Genomic DNA, 20,813 nt, shown 5'->3' with positions numbered 1-20,813 from the left:
TTTCTTCCATGGATCTACGCAGCGGCTATTGGCAAATATCTGTTGATGAGCGCGACCGCGAAAAGACCGCCTTCATTACTCCTGACGGACTCTAAGAGTTCAAGGTCCTTCCCTTCGGCTTATGCTCGGTGCCAGCTACTTTTCAAAGAATGATGGACACGGTTCTTTCTGGGCTAAAATGGCAATCGTGTATTGTCTACCTTGATGACGTGATCGTCTTCTCGGACACGTTTGAGCAGCACGTCCAGCGCTTACAGGCAGTTCTTCAGGCGATTCGAACAGCTGGACTTTCTCTCAAACATGAGAAATGCCACTTTGCATTTGAGGAACTGAAATTTTTCGGTCACGTTGTCAACCACGCCGGTATACACCCACACCCTGAGATAACGAAAGCTGTTGCCGCATTTCCTGTCCCAACGAACAAGCGCGACCTCCGCCGATTTCTGTGGCTCTGCGCATAATACAGACGCTTCGTCAAAGGCTTTTCTAAAATCGCTGAACCGCCAAATCAACTTACGAAAGACGGCGTACCGTTTGTTTGGGGTCATGATCAGCATCACGCCTTTGACACGCTACGAAACCATCTCCAAGCCCCACCTGTACTCGGTCACTTTGACGATAACGCTGCCACAGAGCTACACACGGATGCCAGCAACGTCGGACTTGGAGCTGTACTGGTTCAATGGCAAAATGGTGTAGAACGCGTGATCGCCTATGCAAGTCGAACACTATCATCTGCAGAGAAAAACTACTCTGCAACAGAAAAGGAATGCTTAGCCGTTGTTTGGGCTATAACAAAGTTTCGCCCTTATTTATACGGTCGACCAATCAGGGTAGTTAGCGACCACCATTCTTTATGCTGGCTCGCCAACCTCAAAGACCCTTCCGGTCGTCTAGCACGCTTGAGCCTTCGGCTGCAAGAATTTGACGTTACAGTCATTCACAAGTCAGGACGCAAACACACTGATGCTGACTGTCTTTCACGTGCACCAATTGGAAGTACGAACGCGGACGTTGAAGAGGACGATACATTCCTTTCCTCTGTGTCAGCAACCGACTTGGCTCAACAACAACGCGACGACATGGAGCTAAGCCCGCTGATTGACTACCTCGAAGGCCGAAAACGCAGCCTTCCTCGAAACTTCGCACGTTCGCTGGCCTCGTTCTGCATCAGGGATGGAGTCCTCTATAAGAAAAATTTCGACCATACCCAGGCTACTTACCTACTGGTTGCGCCGACCTCGCTTCGAGACGATATTTTACATGCTTGTCACGACGAACCATCATCCGGACACCTTGGCTACACGCGCACATTGGAAAGAATTCGCCGCTCATACTACTGGCCCCACCTCGCGAAGACAGTCAAGCAGTACGTCCGCACATGCCGCGACTGCCAACGACGTAAGACTCCACTAGTGCCGCGAACGTAATAACAGACAGCGACGAATCGACGTCTTGCTTGCCCTCGGACCAGGACGCAAAAAGCCCTCTTCTTTCTTCACTTCCAAGGGATTCCATTTAATGTTGATGGCTCATACCCATTACCTGTGACAATATGTGGCAATCTTCAAAGCCATTGCTTTATATCTCAAAAATGGCCATGGCATCATCACTGAAAACCTGTTGAATTTTGCCATGGTTTCTATTGGAGTATCGCCAAGCTTTTGACGAACTGATGCAATATCACTGCTCATGTTCTGTCATTTTGCAGCTTACTAGGATCTGACAAACGCTCACTATACATTCGACTCATGGGCCAACTTCCAGCAACTGACGCTTTCCATATCGTCACTGAAGGACGTCGTGCCCACTTCATTAGTTTAGGTGAGAAGGAAGAAGGGTCGAAGGTTTTTGAAAACACCTCATATATGTTCTAGAAGTATAAGCCTTAATTGAACATGCACTCCATTTAAATAATATCTTACCTGTTGTTCCAGATGCTCTTGAACAGATCAAGAGACTCCCTCAACCTATTTTGATTGGGATCCTCTCGAAGCACCATATTATAGCTGCTGCAGGCAGTTACGAAGATGATGGCTGTCACGTCGTTAAAACATTGGATCCACTTGCGCCTTTCGTCTCTCTGCCCACCCACGTCAAACATGCTGGATGCAAAAAGCACAGCAGATTGCAGCTATTTGTACCCTCTCTATAAACAAATGATTCAAAACACTTAGGTGCAGTAACACTTCGTGGCACGGATGATTCAGTGCTTAGTTCACTGTTAAAAACCACATGTAAGGCACAAACCATTTACAGACCCAAAAAATAATAATCTAAAGTTCTAAAATTATGAAAAGACATCTGGTAGTATTAAATTATTAACACTAATGCACAGTATTACAGCATAAATGTGCTGTGTAAGTGTTGATGACAATGACTTACTTAGTAACAAATAACTGTATATAGTAGATAATCAACATTATATGATCACCATACATTTATTATAGACATTAACAGATACTTAAGCACCAAAGGTGCCACTACATATAGCACCAAATGAGTCACTGATGCCGACGAGCTGAAACCCATAAAAACAGTGTCTGAAGGTTTCTGTAAACAACCACAACTTTATATTTTGGGCACTTCTGCTAACCCAGACTTGTGAATACTTCTTTTCTAATTAGTAATATTAATGAATTGATAACAAAGCTCACCGGCAACAGGCACAAAAAAATAAGGTAGAAAATGAAAGGAAGTGATTACAAAGGAATCTGAACAAGGCAAGGATGCTGTTCGCTTCAATTCATGTGCTGAATTTTGATTATTGTTAGTATGTCGTGTTCATATTGGCGCAAGGGCCAATTGATGGCCAAAGAGCGCCAGTGCATGATTAAGAGGGTGAATAATTGTTATGTTAAATGGCTGTATAGAGGCCCAAAATTCCTCGCCCTAAAATCGGGTAAAAAATATAGGTGTTAAAATCACGAGAATGACATGTAATGTGTGCATTGAAAATGATCGGCAAACAGTTGCAAAAATACAATCAGGAAGGAATGGACCATAAGATGTGTGCCTGCTCAAAGCCTTTGTGGCCAAAGACAGGGAGGCCAGTGCTTCCTGTAATGTAGCCATCGTAACAGCGACCTCTATTCAGAAATCATGCTGCGAAATACCAAGGTAGATGACGTGAAACCAATGAACATCATTTAAAATTGACAAGAGTGAATTTAGTTTAAATAGCGGATTTTTACCAATAAACATCGCTGGATAAAGAGGCATTATTTAGCTCTCAGTGTAGTAATGGGAAATGCTTTTTTTCTGATATGGTCTAGTTCACTGCATTGTAATAAAATATGAAGCACAGTCAGTGGTTTCCCACATTACTCGCACATAAGTGGGTCACCACCGGACAGAAGGTACGAATGTATACTGTAAGTGTGTCCGATTATAAGCCTTGTAAGTTTAACTTCCATATGGCGTGACTGATACTGGCAGCCAGTTGCCTAGTCGTGGGTTTATAACGTATAGTTTATTTTGTGTGTGTATACAGTAAAAGCTCGTTAATTCGACACCCGTTAATTCGGAAATTCAGATAATTCGGACGGCTCTATTGGTCCCGGCCAAAGTGCATGTTAATCTATGGGACCAAACCTTCGTTATTTCGTCTAAATTCGGCTCCGCACCGCTTAATTCGGACAAATGCTGACGGCTGCTGCTACACAAAAGTGTGATAAAGCAGCGCTGGCACCACTGGAGTGAAACTGAAACCTGAGTGGCATCGCCATCATCATCAACTAGTGGGGGCGATCGCAGCGTCACCGAACGTCGGCGTCTTCTTTCTTCTCCACTCAGCGCCTCCAACGCCGTTTTCCCTTGTGTTGTCATGTCGGAACCATCTCTTCTTGCGGAGTTCTTTTTCTTTCATTGTGACCGTATTTGCACGCCACCACCATCGTGCGCTACAGTGATGGCAACGCCGAAAAAGCGGCAGAGTCCACCGACCGAGTCCACCGACGATGAGTGCCCGACTTTCGATGCTGTCCTTCCCACAGATGTGACCTTTCAGGACTACATCGCAATTGATCATGGTGTCGCCACGAGTGGTCTCCTGACCGAGCAAGAGATTATTAATGATGTCACGGGCGGCCATGAAGACCACAATTCCGACGAAGAATCATGCGAGGAGATAAAGCCGCGACCTTATCGCACCTCACGGGAAGTCTCGGAGGCGCTGTTAATATTAGAGGACGCTTGCCTGAACACTCCCGACAGCTTGCGTGCTGTTGGCCATTTGGAACAGTTAAGAAAAATTGTGATGTCAGCCGGAATCTGCGCGAAAACGCAGACGACAATTACAAAATACTTCAACAAATAAAGGTATGCTTCTGCAGCTTGATTTTAAATGTTTTCCCTGTTCATTCGTTAATTCGGCATTCGGTTAATTCGGACAGTTTTTCCGGTCCCGTGAAATCCGAATTAACGAGCTTTTACTGTATCTTATGTGATCTGCCAGTAAGCTCTGAGCTTTTGTCTAAGGGAAGGTTTTAGGTCAAGCACACGGATAGCTACGGATGTATTGATAGCGTTTTCGTAGGCGAATGCAGCTAGCTGGTCCGCCAACACGTTTCCTTATATATTGCGGTGCTCCGGAACCCAGCACACAACATGTTTTTTAACTGTGTAAACTGTGCACAGGAGTGAGTAGAGCGAAACTAGGACTTAGGACGGGGTTTTTATATGTTTTCAGGGCTTCGAGAGCTTTTACAACACTCAGGGAGTATGCGTATATTACTGCACTCGTATTTAGTTGTTTTATGTGTTTTACGGCCTTCTGCTGTGAAGATGCTGGTGTTGGGAGAGTGCCGGCACCTGTAAAAGATGGACCGACCACTGCGTAGAACACCGAAGTGCATGTCTTTGAGTCATATGTAAAGAATTCAGGGCATGAGTATTTATGCTGGAGTTCAAAAAATGTGTACGAATATGTGCAATAGGTGCGTGCTTGGTAACATCGTCAAATGATATATCACAGTCTATGAGCTGCCACTGCCATGGCGGGACATATGGAGCAGGAGCAGCCAAATAGTGTTTTAGTGGCACACCCATTTCTTTAGCTAAACTCCCCACACGAAGTGCGTAGGGCTGTTTCATGGCAGGGCGGTTGTCAAAAAGGACAAAACTTGGCATATCACGGATAGTGTAATGTAAGGGGTGTTTGTTGTTCGCTTGTACTTTGACGAAGTACACAAAAGATAGGTAGCACCTCTGAAGGTGTAACAACCGCTCGTTCGAGCCGACATACAGGCTTTCCACGGGGCTAGTATGAAAAGCGCCCGTAGAAAGGCGAATACACAGAGGTTCCAGCATCTTTGAAGCACTGGGCGTGGCAGATTGATAGACAACGGTCCCGTAGTCTAGGCATGTTCAAATGAAGCTTTTCTGAAGATTAAGGAGGCACTTTTCTTGTCACTACCTCATGTAGTGCGTCGCAACATTTTCAGAATATTCATGGTTTTTAAACATTTGTTCTTTATGGATTCAGGGGTGCAACAGCCAAAATAGAATTTCGAGCAATTTTTGGAGCAGCAAAATGTTATTTTTGGAGCACAAAAATCCAAATTTGGAGCAGATTATGGGGGAACAAAACATTCATTTTTTATCACGAAAGACCAAATTTGGAGCAGTATAAAAAATAAGTCTTACATTTAGAAAAAAACAAATATATGTACAAATCATTCAACATGTCCTAAATAGTGGAGTGTGAGTAACAGCACTGCTACCTCAATACAATTAATATTATGAACCACCTCCCTTAGCAAATAATAACGTCCACATTAGCATTTGCAGAGTCTGACTGTGTGGATCTGCCAAGCTGACGAGCTTAAAATTCAGGGATTCATAGGGGTAGCGAAAAAATAAAGACAGGCACACAGTTCTTTTTTAGGGCGCCAAAAATGTCATAGACCGCTCAAAATAATTGCCAGTAACTTGTTCAGACGTCATTGATCCTACTAGTACTCACAATTATGTGCCGTATACATGCATGAGTAGTTTAACAAAATGTGCCGTGTCCAATGATTAGTGTTTACAGCCCCTTCAAAATCAAAACGCACTATTCCGCTTTTGCAGGGCACCGGTGTACTGCAGTGAAAATTGATTAACACTTTCGTGACCAGGTTTATTTCGATCAATAGTATATGTTCATATTTACAACTTCAATATTTGTCCCGTCCCGAGCACTTGCGGACATCTTACACAATCCAAAAAAGAAGTATTTTACCACTTTTGCTTTTGTGTTTCTCATTTTCACCTCGTGGGGATTTTAAAGACAGTTTCGTTATGTGCAGGTGAGCATGCGTAGTTTCAATGATGGCATCAGCATCGTGTGTGGCTGCTTCACGAAAACGGCTAATTTCGGAAGATTTTCGTGCATCTGGGCTGAAATCTTCAAATGATGACAACAGTGCAGGCCCAGAAGATGACATTGACACTTCTTATTTCAGCACGGACGATGATACTTCGCCAAACCGCCCCGGAACATCCGCGGTCATCCGCCGGTGAGAGTAGTAGCTTTGTGCTCGGGCTACGTTATAGTCGGCACATGTCGATGAAGTTGATCTGATGTGTTCTGAAGGTTAGGGGCTCTTATCTCCAGGGTGTCCAGATTCTTAGGGCGGGACTACTTACCGGCGACAGCACAGAGAGTGCAGTTTCATGCGCGGAGGCAGCCAGTAATAAACCTTGGAACTGTGCTTTGGTGTGCCGTGCGATGCTTCGCGAGATATGTAGACTTTTTCTCATTGTTTTTTACTACTCAAGTTATCGGAGAGAACACAAAACAAATGTTTTTTGTGAAACATGCACACCAAACCTGTGTTTCAGTGGATTGTGAAACTGCTTAGCACGGTGGCATGAAAGATGCCATATGTAATGTTATTCTTTGTACACAAAAACTTTTGCATTTACAGCGCTTGTATTTACAGGACATTTGGGTGTGTCCTTTGTAAAACCTAAATGTAAATTTAGGTTTTTCTTTATGCTTATTCTGTTCAGAGCAGTGCTGATAGCTTTATAAAGTTTCTCCGTTCATGTTATGATTTTTGTTCGTTTGATAATTGTTTTTTTCCTACTGTTGATGAATTTGTGGTTTAAAACTGAATTTGTTTGAAAGATAACTCCTTGCTGTACAATTCGATACTAAAACATTAACATGATAAACTTTAGGTACCATGAATAATAATGATTCCTAGACTGCCTAAAAATGTCCAAATTTCTCACGGTCACGAAAGTGTTAAAGCAGTGTTGTTCTGCTTGAGTTATAACAAGTCATGAGACACCGCTCGCCCCCCCCCCCCCCCCACCTCTTTTTTTTTTTGGCAATTAGATCAGGCTTAGGACACAACTTCTTGTCTCACTTGGCAAGTTCGACAAGATGAAGTAACAACAGCGCGTGCTTGTTGGCCCTGTGACGCCAGATATCTATCTCCAGCACGATGCAGCTTCAAGATAGAAAATTGTTTTATGTGCCATTGTTATGGCAACTAACGCGGTTGGCCAGCAATGACGATTTTCGCAGCCCGTCGAGTGCTGCACCCGGGAAACGCGACATATGCTTCCAGCTTTATTTGCTAACATGCCATAGCCAAAGTTGCCGACTAGGAAGTTCATATTTCCCGCTAAGTGTTGGTGGCTACAGCAACACTTTTTTGTTTTCAAGTTGCCTCATCCAGCCGATGGGTATGCGCAGCGGTCTGCGGACCGATGACGCGCGGCTTCGTTACTTTATCTGGTCGATCGCTTATCGCGAGTCCCCTGACCTAATGGGGATATGTATCTTACACCATGGTTTAGGGTTAGGGCTGCACGCTTGGATCGATTCATGACACAAACTTCAAGCAAATAGCCAACGTGGCTGCCATTTTCACTTAAATTAGCAAAACTGAAAAAAATTCAAAACTGGTTGGGCATTTCGGCGTAGCGTGGCACAATTTCACCAAATTTCATGGTTCACCAAATTTCATGGTGCTCAAGAATGGGGAATTGTATCAAATTGGCGCAGCTGTTGCGCCCTGCAGATTGGATGCAAGGTACAAATGTTAGTTTAGTATCTAATATTAGGCCCAGAAACTTATGCTCACACTTTACAGACAGACATTGACGATGTAAGTAGCTGTCGGGGTCAGGGTGAATGCCTCTCTTTCTGTAGAACAAGAAGCACGTGCTTTTCTGCAGATTCAGTTGAAAGCCATTTTCCTCTGCCCATTTGGAAAGTTCGTTTAAGCCAAGTTGTGCCTGCCACTCGCACGCTGCGAGATTGCCGGACTTAAAACCGATCTGCACGTCGTCCAAATACGTGCAATAAAACATATTGCGTGGAATGTAAGAATACAAGGTGTTCATTTTTACAATAAAAAGTGTGCTACTCGGGACACAACCTTGTGGCACTTCATTCTCCTGGACAAACTCTGAGAGAATACATTCCCCACCCACACACGGAAAGTGCAATTGGACAAATAGCTTTCGATTATGGTTTGCATGCTACCTCGGATACCTAAGCGTAAGAGGTCTCGCAGTAGGCCAAACCGCCCCGTTGTGTCACATGCCTTTTCTATATCTAGGAAAGAAAAAAATTGTTTATGAACAAAAGCATTGCGGATTCGTACCTCGATGTGTAGCAGATGATTGGTGGTGGTATGGGGCCAGTAGATTGTTTCAAGTAAATGTAAAATCCAGTGGTTAATCATTTTCAAAAAGTTTACAAAGGCAGCTAGTGAGTGCGAATGGTCTGTAGCTTTTAACGGATGATGGATCCTTGCCTTTCTTTAAAATAGAAATAATAATGGTTTCTTTCCAGGTAGAATGAACCTTGCCGGAAGACCAAATTGCATTATACAAGAAGCGCTTTTTGTGATTCAGAGGGCAGGTGTTTTAGCATTTCATATAACACTCGGTCAGAGCCTGGGGCGGATTTATTGCAGCAGTTTAGCAATGCCTGGAACTCGGCAAAGACGGGTTTCTTGTATGGTTCATGTTTTGTGGAAGTGCGCTGTAGTTTTTGTTTTTGGATTATTGCTTTGTATCGCTGGAACGATGTGGTATAGTGCGACGAGCTGGAGACCTGTTCGAAGTGCGCCCCAAGAGAGTTCACCCAGTCCTCCAAACTGTGGCCTTGTGAGTTCACAAGAGGAAGTGAATGAGATGGCTGTCCGACTAACTTACCTACCATGTTCCAGACTCTCACCTCCTGTGTAATATGAATTGATGGCAGATAAAAACTTATGCCAGCTTTCCTTTCTTGCCTGTCTGCGCGTTCTTCTGCCTTGGGATTTTATGTTCTTAAAAATTTTCAAGGTTCTCAGTGGTCGGTGAGTTCCGAAGCAACCTCCAAGCTTTATTTTGCTTTTCTCTAGCATTAGGAGAATCATTGTTCCACCAAGAGACACATCATTTAATGGACAGCCCAGTTCGTGGGATACACTTTGTGGCAGAATCAATCAAAAATTTTGCGAAGTAGTCGACAACTGCATCTAAGCTTAGGGCACTCATATCACTCCAGCTTAAAAGTGCATATTTTTTTTTCTTACACTGTTCCCAATCTGCTTTCTCAACCTGCCACTTAGGAGCCTGTAGAAAACATTCATTTCCTTTTGGTACGCACAGAGCTGTTGGAAAGTGGTCACTTCCATAGGGATTCACAATAACTTTCAGATTAAGTAGGGGAATAAGAGTTGTAGATGTAATGCTGAGGTCTATAGCTGAGTACATTTGGTTTGCGAGATAATAGTACGTTGGTTCTTTCCTTTAAACAGACATGCACCGGAACAGAACAAAAAACCGTTCAATTAGACGACCTTGCACATCATAGTAAGGATGACCCTATACACTGCTATGTGCGTTCAGGTCCCCAAGGACCAGATAAGGTTCTGGCAGTTCCATATATTAGGGACTGGAATTAATCTTTTTCAAGGTGTACTGTGGAGGTATGTAAAAAGAGCAGATGGTGAAGAGTTTGTTCAAAATAACTCCTCGAACAGCCATTGTCTCAAGGAATGTTTGTAGTGGTCGGTGTGTACATGCTACGCCTTGATTAACTATAATGGCCACACCACCGGATGACACCACAGAATTGTCCTGTTCCTTTCTGAATATAACACAATGGCATAAAAAATTGGTGTTCTTGGATTTTAAGTGTGCTTCTTGTACGAACAGCACTTTTGGTGAGTATTTCTGTAAAAGTTCTTGGACATCGTCAAGGTTCCCGAGAAGGCCCCCTGACGTTCCACAGTATAATTTGTGTGTTCATGATGAAAGCAATGTAGCGCTGTGTGTACGAAAAGAGAGCGGCTGTTTAGGCGGAAAGTTAGAATTCAAGTAACAGGGCCATCACCCGGCACTATTATTTGCTTTTTTGTTTTCTTTGCATGCCCTAAAGAGCCCCGCCGTTCTTTTGGCACCAGGGGTACCGCTGTGTCCATTGCCTCCTCGGAGGCAATGGATGCCCCCACGTGTGAGCTGGTTGTTCGAAGTTTAGGCCTCGCTTGGCGAGGTGAGGCCTTGAGACCTGAAGACCCTGGAGTCTCCGATCTCTGTTTGTGAGTAGGCAGAGAAGACTGACCTACTTGTTGAGAAGACTGACCTACTATAGAATGGGGAAACCCTTCTTTCTTTTTTTAAAAGAGATATTCTCCTTCACCTTCAATGTGATGATCTCTTTTTTTTTCTTTTTTCCAAAACAAAAACAACCACGAATATGCGGCATGAATCACAGTTGACACAGTGCGCCGGTTATTTGCAGGTGTCCGCGAGGTGTGGCCTGAAACTCCACATTGTGCACAAGTTTGCCAGGCATGACAACTTTGCGAGCCGTGGCCATATCTCTGACATTAGAAGCACCGTCGAAGATTATGTATGTATGGTCGAACACGGAGCTTTGTGTAACCTGCTGCAAGTGTCTCAGGAAGGATGCTGCAGCCAAAGGTAATAATTACATGTTTTGTTGGAAGATCTTTGTCATCTCGCTTTATCTTAATTCTTTGAACATTGATTACATTCTCTTCTTTTCAGCCGTCAAGAAGTTCGGCATCTGTCAAGTCAACTCCTCTGACACAACTCCTCGGACAGTGTTCATCGAACGATGTGCTGATAAAGCGATGGGGACATCCCCAAAAGTCTTCAAGTTGAATAGCTTTCATATTGCTCCTTCTCTCGGACTTCAATGAGGAGGTCTCCACAGGCCATTTTCGTTGCTTTGTAACCTGTTACAAGTATGTCTATTAGGCACCTTGAAACTAGGAACAGGGAAAGTTTTCTGACAAGTTTTGCTGGTGTGTCACTATGGATAACGTGGTAGCGTGGAAAGTTGTCTTTGTTTAGTCAAAAAAGTTGAAAACTTGCTTGGATGCGTACCCTCTTCAGAGAGCGATCAATGGAGTTGGAAGTTTTGTGCCATAAAATATGAATTGTGTTCAGTAGCGGTGGCAGCCACCCACCAACGACCCCAACAAAGAAACGCTGTAAGACATGAAGAAATTGCTTGCATATGTCTGCTGTAAACCACCACTATAACCTGATGTGATGCATCCCAAGGTGGGGTAAACACACGAGGGTAACCCTTGCCGCCAGGAAGAACCAGAAGTAAACAGAAGAGAGGAGTAGGCAGGAGAGACGAAGAGTGAGAGATAAAGACGAAGAGGTAGGGAGAAAGAGATAGAAAAAGGCGACTGCCGATTTCAGGGGTGCAGTCGACGTGAAGCCGGAGCCAAAAGGGTGTGTTAGAGGGGGAGGCCTTAAAGCTCCAGTCACCCGAAGTCAGCTCAACCCCCAGGATCCCCTTTTCCCCGGACACTGCAAAGCCACGCACGGCTAGGCGTAAGAAAAAGTTAACCCCTCCCCCCCGTTGGCTCGGGTCTGTGGTGTTGCCACACACCAAACGTTTGCTTGTGCATACGCGCCTGCAGGGGCTGAATTTTGATTATAGCAAGCTTAAAACAAGAGACTTGTGCAAGTGTTCTGTGTTAAAATAATAGAAATGACAGTATTGAGTCACCATGCTGAGTACCATCATACTGCTTATACTTCTCAGCCAACAATATTTAGAATCTGCATTCTTTACAGAGAGGTTTACAAGCAAAATTTCTTTGCCCAATTTTTGTTTTACTATATTCAGCGTACTGCCATCAAAAGAAATCCTGATTAAATCAAATACTAAGATAACAGAAAACAGCCTTAAAGTCTCATTCAATACCAATTACTTTCTTTCTTACAAACGAAGTCGCATTTTTTTAAAACCAATAACTATAACTACCTATGGTCAATAACTTTTAAAATGGCAAATCATTAATATACTAAAAAGTCATCCCCAAGTACTAACTTTGATAATGCATGCTTCTTCCATATCTTTCAGAAAAAAGGCGAAGATGTGCTTCTTAGAGCACATATAGTTATTGAAGGCTTGAGGCGACTTAGTTATGTCATTTTCTGATATCTGTATGCATAAAGTGTTATTTATGTACCTACTCTTGTGACTATTCATGTACAAAAGCCAGTATTTGTGCTCCCAAATGAAACACTGGTGTCTGCGCCACTATCGCGCTCTTAATCTCTTTTGCTTATTTGCTTTGCAATAATACGTATACGTAATCTAATGCATTTTCGAAGCCTTGTAATTTTTCTTTTGTATAGGCTTTCTCCTAGTTCTTCGCAATGTGATAGTCTCCTTGTGTGTTTTTTTTTTTTGCTAATGCAGTTGCTCTGTGTGAAGAAATTATGGTGTGGTGCTAGAGGCCTCGTTAGCTGACTTGTCAAATAAATTAATAAATTTAAAAATTAAGTGAAAATAGGAGATTGAAACATTGCAAAAATTGGACAAAATGGGGTATCTATTCAATGATAACATGTTTTAACAAAACCCCAATATAACTCCTGCAAACTTGCTTCCGTCGTAGTTATACGCCTCTAACTTGGTTTGTACCACTCCAACCAACAGACTAGTCAACAAGTATTATTACAATTCTGTGTTCACATGCTTACATAAACATGGTCATTCACTCTCAATCTCTCTACAGTACGTCAAATAGACAAGTGTTCTCATGAAAGCTATAGTTAAAGTTGAAGCAAATGCAAACATTCCAAAACAACATATCACAACAAAACTACTGCACTACTGTACTAAACCCACCAACCCAAAATAAAAATCAACAGCAAACTTACTGAAAGTTGACCTTGTCTACTTGAAATTTCGTCTCAAATATTCCTGAGGTTAACACTCGGCACCGCAGAATGTCCTAGAAAATTTTGAAGAAGCAAATAATTATCAGACCCCCAATCATATACACACAAACTTACCTGTTCATTTGGAGTATAATCTGGTTGCTTAATTGTAGCCACTCTGTCCAGAAAACTGCAGGGAAATCAAACTTAATGAATGCCAGTGATAACATTTGACTCCCTATAGCTACGTCCCACCTAACATGACTATTGCCTTAACACTTGACATGCTATGTGCCCAATTATGTACACCCCTCATTTCTGTCATTTGTATGAACTAGGGGCTAAGAAAGAATGAGATACATAGAGCTTGCATGAATAGAACCTCCTTCAAAATAAATTTGTCTTTATTCAATGCACTTTTTAATGCACTGACATATATGACCACTTTTTTGAAAACGCTATAACGTTGGACTAGCCATTCGACGTGCCGCCTCCTGCGAGCCATGTGAAAACTGATTTTCTTTTTTATAAATGGACACAACAAAAAAATGAATTTACTCTTTATTTCAAGCCTGGGATATCATTCTACTTATTTCAGAGCATCAATGACTTTAAGATAAGTAGATATCTAATTACAACTTATTTAAGATTAGTTACTATAATGCTCATAAATTATATATGACATTTTCATTATAGTCACTTATTGAGTGCCTTGAAATAATGTATCAATTTGACACATTTACAGAAAGTTCTTCATGGGTGGTGTCTGAAAGATTTAATAGAAGAAAAAGCTACAGTCGGGCTGCCACATATCCCTCCACTTATGCACTCGCAATGCAATATATTAAGTAATAAAACCTCAAAATTCAGAAGCACAAATGTGGCATCAGTGCTCTGGAATTTGTTTCAACATCTGTGCTTTAAAAAGGCAAGAACTTAAAAGAGAATATAAGTATTTGCTATCAACATGAATAAAAATCATCTGTGCTGTTTTCGCTTCCGTCGCACAATATTCATCAAAATATCAGCGGACGTGGCGGTACTTCATTGACTTGATAGGTTATTGACTCGATGGCCTTCAACACCGTCCGTGTGGCAGCTCGCGCTTGACAGTTGAGTCAATAGACCATCGGTTAAATGGTTTTCCAAATGCTTGTTAGATACCGGTGTTTCCCGCGAGTAGACTCACTTGAATTCAAATTGGGCAATGAACGAGTCTGAGCGAGTCTGGGTGAGTAATATGGCCAGATTAAGACCAAGTAAGTTAGGCTGAGGAAAAATGTTAGTGAGTCTGCATGCGAGCAAGTCCAGTGAGCCCTAAGCACAAATTACATTTCTCGAGTAAGTCTGAGTAAGCTCCACATTTTTTGCTGGCCTATGGTCCTGATTACACATCTTCAACATAACTATCAGCCTAATATTGGCTTACATTTACACTCAAGCCTATTCACAAATATCCTAACGTACTATAGTTTATATGCCATCTTAATATTTATTGATCAGAGGCGTGAGGAGGGGGGAGGGGGTGCCACACCTGCCATGGTGGTCTAGTGGCTAAGGCACTCAGCTGCTTACCCACAGGTCGCGGGATCGAATCCCTGCTGCGGCGGCCGCATTTTTCATGGAGGCGATAATACTTAAGGCTCTTGTGCTTTGATTTAGGCGCAAGTTAAAGAACCCTAGGTGGTCGAAATTTACAGAGCCCTCCACTTTCATGAGAAGTTCTTGATAAAAGTATCTGGTGCAAGTCATGTATGTCACAAAAATGCCCTTACTGGATTTGAAACTACTAATAAATAACTTGTGCTTGAAGGTACAAGATAAGGTGCATTGTAGAGCACCAATTATGCAAGATACTGATATCAAAGAGCATGAAAACCATGATCAGAAAAGCAAATTTTAAGCTAACAAACTCAGGACTAGACTCACTCAGGCTCAGGCCAAGCCACGAGTCTGAGAGAGTCTGGCTGAGTAATATGTTGGAGAGTTTAAATCGAGTCCAATAGAGAAAAGGTTCAGCTAGTGTGTCCTAAGTGATTCCTGTTGAGGAAAAGTTTGCCGAGTGCGAGTACGAGCAAGCCCTCACAGCAAGATGCATTTTTTTAGTGAGCCTAATGAGCTTCAAATTTTTTGCCACACCATAGTTAGAGTGAACTACACATGAACCTTGTTGGTCACGCTTCATTTGCACGACATTTATTCTACTTTTATTCTGTTTTTAACAAAACCAAAAACGTAAGAGCCCCGGCAATATTGGCTTTAACCAAAAAATAGTTGGTTTTTGTGAGGCACAAAACTTGAAAGCATCATAAAAGGCGTTTGGTTTAAAATGTCGAAGAAGTTGTGGAAATTTAGGGTCGAGTGAAAAAAACAGAGAACGTGATTGCGTCACCTAATACATGTGAAAGAAGAGAGAGTTTTGGAAGCTATGCAATGTTAAAGGATGAAAAGCCAACTAAGAACAATCACATCCTTTTTCAACCAAATGCAAATAAGACCTGTTTTGTTGAAAGAAATTTACTCTGTTGTAACTTCATCTTCTCAGTTCCAGCCAATTTAGTTTGAAATAACACAAGGATATGGGCACCAATTACCTTGCTCATGGTGGGTTCGAAGCAAAAGCAGAGTAGCAATGCATGCATGAAGATTCTAACGGATTGTGTCATTAAACAGCCCCACTGCTTCAGACGTCCCTACAGACTAGGAAAAAAATAGACTACAAATATTTCTGTCACACAACTATCACTTCATCTTCTCAGTTCCAGCCAATTTAGTTTGAAATAACACAAGGATATGGGCACCAATTACCTTGCTCATGGTGGGTTCGAAGCAAAAGCAGAGTAGCAATGCATGCATGAAGATTCTAACGGATTGTGTCATTAAACAGCCCCACTGCTTCAGACGTCCCTACAGACTAGGAAAAAAATAGACTACAAATATTTCTGTCACACAACTATCCCCGTGATCAGACAAGCTGATGTTTCCTTTTTTGAAAACTCAGCTCCCCACTTTGCAATGAAGAATGGTATGCCACGCTGACAGCATGCACACCGTTCGCTACAGGGAAGTGCTGGCACCACTGTGATAACTCGAGAGAAGTACACAAGGCAGATGACGATTATGGCTGTGCGGCAGACATACTCCCCAAGTGCTAAATTATTGCTTAGGAGTGTACACTACATTTGTGTATTACATAAAACTTTTTTATAAAGTTTTTGCACTGTAATATGGTAGTAGAGCTGATCCGCTTAGTTGTTGAAACTGCCGCTATATATATATATACCTTCTCCTATTCACAGTGAACTTTTGTGTAATGGTGGTATGTAAACCGGTTATGTGCCACCTGTTCAAAAGTTACGTCATGGTCAGCTTCGGTGGCACAGTCAGAGATACAGTTCGATGGGCAGGCTGCTCGGCTGCCGATTCAAAAGTCGCGGTTTCAACCCCAGTCACAGCGGTTACACTTTAATAGAGGCAATATGCTAGAGGTCCTAGTACCGTGTGCGATGACAGTGCCCGTATAAGAGCTAGAGATGGTCAAAATTTCCAGAGCCCTCCACTACAGTGTCCCTCACAATGAGGAAGACATGGTCACCATCCATGGCCGAACGAGGTTTATTCAGCAGCAGATGCAGTGCTAAGCAGTTCCGTTTCTGCTCTGGATATGGGCTGCTTGCATGCCTTCAGAACTGCATGGATGCTACGATCATGTCTTCAGCAACCATGGTTTTGTTCTTAGCGGATACGGTGCTCAGTAGCTTCACTTTGACTGGCCAGCGCGCATAATGTCACGAAACTCAACCAGCTGTTGATGAGCTTCAGTCATGGTCTGCATGCCGACATAAAACATCTTGTTTTCTAGATTGTGATGGACAAACGATGGGTTTCCGGCTACTTTTCCGGGAAAAAAGATGTCGTCACATATGCGTGGTGTTGTTTATGGCGGCAGAACACAACGGATAGGTTCAGAACCAATTTCAGCTTACAAAAACACTGAATGCAAATAATGTTCCTCGGAATGAATGAACCAACAACAGTTCTCTACTAATCAAGAAATTAACATAAAGGTACAACAACATATGTGCCACGAGTGGGACATTATGGAATGATCCAAATGATATCAAAATGCCTCAAGTGTAATTAATCACTAATCAAACTAGTAGCAATTACAAAAAAGAACCTTCCCTGCATTACACCATGCAATAAAATGATGCTTGTCCATTTCTGTTTGATTCGTGAAAAAAAAAAAAACTGCTTGGCTTTACCATGAAAAATGACAAGATGTTTGAACGTTTAGTTTTCGCCAAACTGCCTTTCGCTCATGGGGTCATGTCTCAATGGTAGTTTCGGTATCTTGAACTGCCGAGAGTGCTTTGCATGCTCACAAAAGTTGCTGTGATGGAAAGTTCGACAAAATACTACCTCCATGTGATGTTGTCGGACGCCCAAATGGTGTTCGCTGCTCGAGCTGCAGAAAAAAACCTAAGTGACTTTTAAGAGTGCTGCTTCTTGGGCGAGTGACTTCCCACTTGGTGTCACAAAAACAAACCCTTATGCTGAAAGTGGCCGAGTTCCATGCCTATGTCCCAGTTTAAGCCAAAAAATCTGCGTGTGTGCTTGTTGCACTTTCGTGCACAGAATCACAAGATCACCTGTAATTTGGGGAAGGCTTGCAATATGCCCCTTCGAGCAGTGCTCTGCTGCTACTAGTGCTGGTGGCTGTGCAATAAAGGTGGGCAATGTTTGGCAAGGCAACTGCTACATCAAAAGGCCCACTCAGGCAAGTGATCAAAGTACACCAATATTGTGTAGACCACTAAAACATGATCTTATTTCAAAATAAGCATTTACTTTGCAAAAAGCTAGCCCCAAGAGGCTTCTGGACTGCTATTTTAACAATGAATGTTGACAATATTTGCCTTTAGTGTCCCTTTCAGATTGAAAATGGTTCTGAACCAAAATTTGTTGGACGAGTCTTGAGCCGTGGTCACATTGTGAACGAACTCACGAATAACGAAAATTGCAGCTTTTACTCTGCTACTCTGTGAAATAAGGGTTTATCTATTCATCAAGAAAATGAAAATGCATTGGTGTAATAGAAATTTGTTAATTGTTTTCTTAATACTTTTGATAATTCAGCATTCAATTATTATGGACATTCTTTCCAGTCCCTAGAAATCCTAACTAATGAGCTCTTACTGTATACACTGAAAGAACGCTCATGGCTGATGTAGTTAAAATGTAAACTGTGGTGCAGTACTACTGTATTTCAACATATTACCATTTCATTGTTCGTAATCTCTTTTTGACTGCCTAAGATTCTATTCACTTGGAGACAGCAAACAAATTAAGTGGTTGTTATTTGTACCGCTCATATTAAGTACAAGTACTTATAAATACCTCATTACTTTACTGTTTAGCAAAAAAAAAGTTTTTATTGTCTTCCTGCAAACTAGACTGCATTTTTTCTCCATAAAGCTTGTTAAATCCGAATTACTTCCATAGCCAAAAAAAAAAGCTCAAGTTCTTGACCTTAGATACAAATAGCAACTGGAGTTCCCTACAAGTTCAGCAATGTGCTTTTAGCTTGCTTTCTTGGCCACTGTGCAGCTTTCAAAAAAGCTGAAAGGGAGAAGAAACCGTGTTACATAAAGACTCCAAGCTTCGAAACTGTCTTTCAGCTGTTCAGTACAGTAGTGATGGGCGAAAATCAGATTAAAAGTTAGCACACTTAAAACATATTCACAATGAGGTATATTTTCTCTCATACACAAAAAGAAAATACAAAAAATCATAGATAACATTTTTAGAAAATGCAAATGAGAATGAACGAATGAGTGGTAGAGTGACAGTAATGTGGCACGTGTGAAGTATGAAAGAGTTTTAATTAGAGTGTGGATACCGTACGCTATTTTCTTTTTGATGTGAGAAATATCATCTATGTACTTCAAGTTAGAGTCAAGAGAAATTCCAAGAAAAGATGAGCAGGGACTGGGAGAAACAGAGTGAGAGCCAGAAGTCAAAGAAGGTAAGGATGCTGAATATTTTTGATGAAATGAAAATACTACAAACTTAGCCTTGGTTGCATTGCTAGTTAACAAGTTAGCACTGCACCAGCTTGAAACATTTTTCAAGTTAGTGCTTAACTTGTCAACGAGAAGTGAAATGCTTTCGTCAGAAGTAAACATGGTAGTGTCATCGGCATATAAAATGGAGTTAGTGGAGGACAGAGAGTTGGTGAGATAATTATTAGAGATCGAAAATAGGAGCGATCCCAAAATGGATTTGGCACCAATGTTAGTAGATAATTTTTGAGAATATACATTAGAAACTGTCAAATGCTTTTGTTAGATATATTAATACTCATCCTATAAATAAACCTTCATCAATGATTTTTTTTCAGTTGATCGGTTAGATGAATGAGTGCCAGATCATTAGAGAAATCCTAAGCCAAGTTTGCAACAGGTTTTCAAGCACTGGCATGGCTCTGTGGTAAAATACTATTCTACCATTCTGGCAGGCAGCAGACCTGGGTTCAAATCACGCTGTGTTCTTGGTGTTTTTATTAAGCATGTGCTTTTCTTATTTTGTGCGATAGTGGTTACGGACACCGGCAGCGCCAGCGCACAACTACGGCGCCGCACGCCCCCCTTGTTGTGATCTCATAGCAGCTTTCACTGTAAAAGTGAGGGTAATATAAAGACTTGTGTTTGGAAGGAGGCTTCAGAGCAATGCAAGGAAGGCGATTTCTTGAAAATGCCCGTGAACACCTATAATTTTTCCACAAATTGTTGGGGAGCACGCCATTCACAAGAAAGTACAGCAATCAGTGCTTGTCAGTGCTTTAAATAACAAAACCAGGTTACAAGACGTACCATAGTGGGAGACTCCGGGCAGATTTCAACCACTGTACCCAGGAATCAAACCCACACCAAAAGCATAAGTTAAAGCTGTACTATTAGCCTCATGCAACCTTGAAATTACAGAGAGCAAACATACGGTACTGAAAGCAAGCATATGCCACTGGAAGGCACCCTCTTTGGGCACGTGCAATTTACAAATTCCAAAGGTGTGCAATGACAATCCACAGTAGTAAATTAATGAGTTTGTATTTACCATAGCTAGAGACAACACTGTGTTTAGAAATTGTGTTTCAAACTTGAAGTGATGCACACAAAATCTGTAAAATTTTTAACTAATCTATGACATCAAACAATGCCGATATTCCCCACATGATGGTTTTCATATGCCATTTACGCATGCCTAAAGCCTTACCAACACAGAACAAATGAAACTTTATAGCAAAGTGCATTTTCTATAAGTTATAAATTCCAGTTAAGAAAGTAGCACTGGATGAAACTGAGCTCATAGTGTTTGAAAATAAGGTCAACATTTTACTATTCATATAGTGCATAACATAACACATCATGAAATTGGCATAACAAAGACACTCTAGCAATAGAGCACTCCCATTGTTTCTTGGAACAAGGGTTTTAAGGCGTACATTGCCTTTGTTTTATTTTTTGTGTGTGCATGTCTTCTGTTCACTTGAAACACACATAAGCACTTTCATGTTCCATAATAATTCCTGCCATGAAATAGTACTGAATAAATCGACAGAAACCAAGAGTGGTAAAGCCAATTAACCGAAAAAAAGAAGC

At 41.9% G+C, this 20,813-nt stretch overlaps 1 protein-coding gene across 6 annotated transcripts in view; it reads right to left on the bottom strand.

Annotated features, from left to right (window-relative positions):
* Galphas (G protein alpha s subunit) overlaps positions 1 to 20,813 on the bottom strand; it is a 189,611-nt gene that overhangs the window by 129,000 nt on the left and 39,798 nt on the right. For all 6 annotated transcript variants that reach the window (XM_075877234.1, XM_075877235.1, XM_075877236.1 and 3 more), the window contains exons 6-8: positions 13,288 to 13,342; positions 13,153 to 13,226; positions 1,926 to 2,105 (exon numbers count right to left, since the gene is read on the bottom strand). In XM_075877234.1, the coding sequence (XP_075733349.1) occupies positions 1,926 to 2,105; positions 13,153 to 13,226; positions 13,288 to 13,342 (309 nt within the window). The remainder of the gene's footprint in view (positions 1 to 1,925; positions 2,106 to 13,152; positions 13,227 to 13,287; positions 13,343 to 20,813) is intronic.

The sequence above is a fragment of the Rhipicephalus microplus genome, chromosome X, assembly GCF_043290135.1.
Source record: "Rhipicephalus microplus isolate Deutch F79 chromosome X, USDA_Rmic, whole genome shotgun sequence".
Lineage (NCBI taxonomy): Eukaryota > Metazoa > Arthropoda > Arachnida > Ixodida > Ixodidae > Rhipicephalus > Rhipicephalus microplus.
Note: the sequence above shows the minus strand (reverse complement) of the source record. Positions and strands in the feature narration are given on the sequence as shown.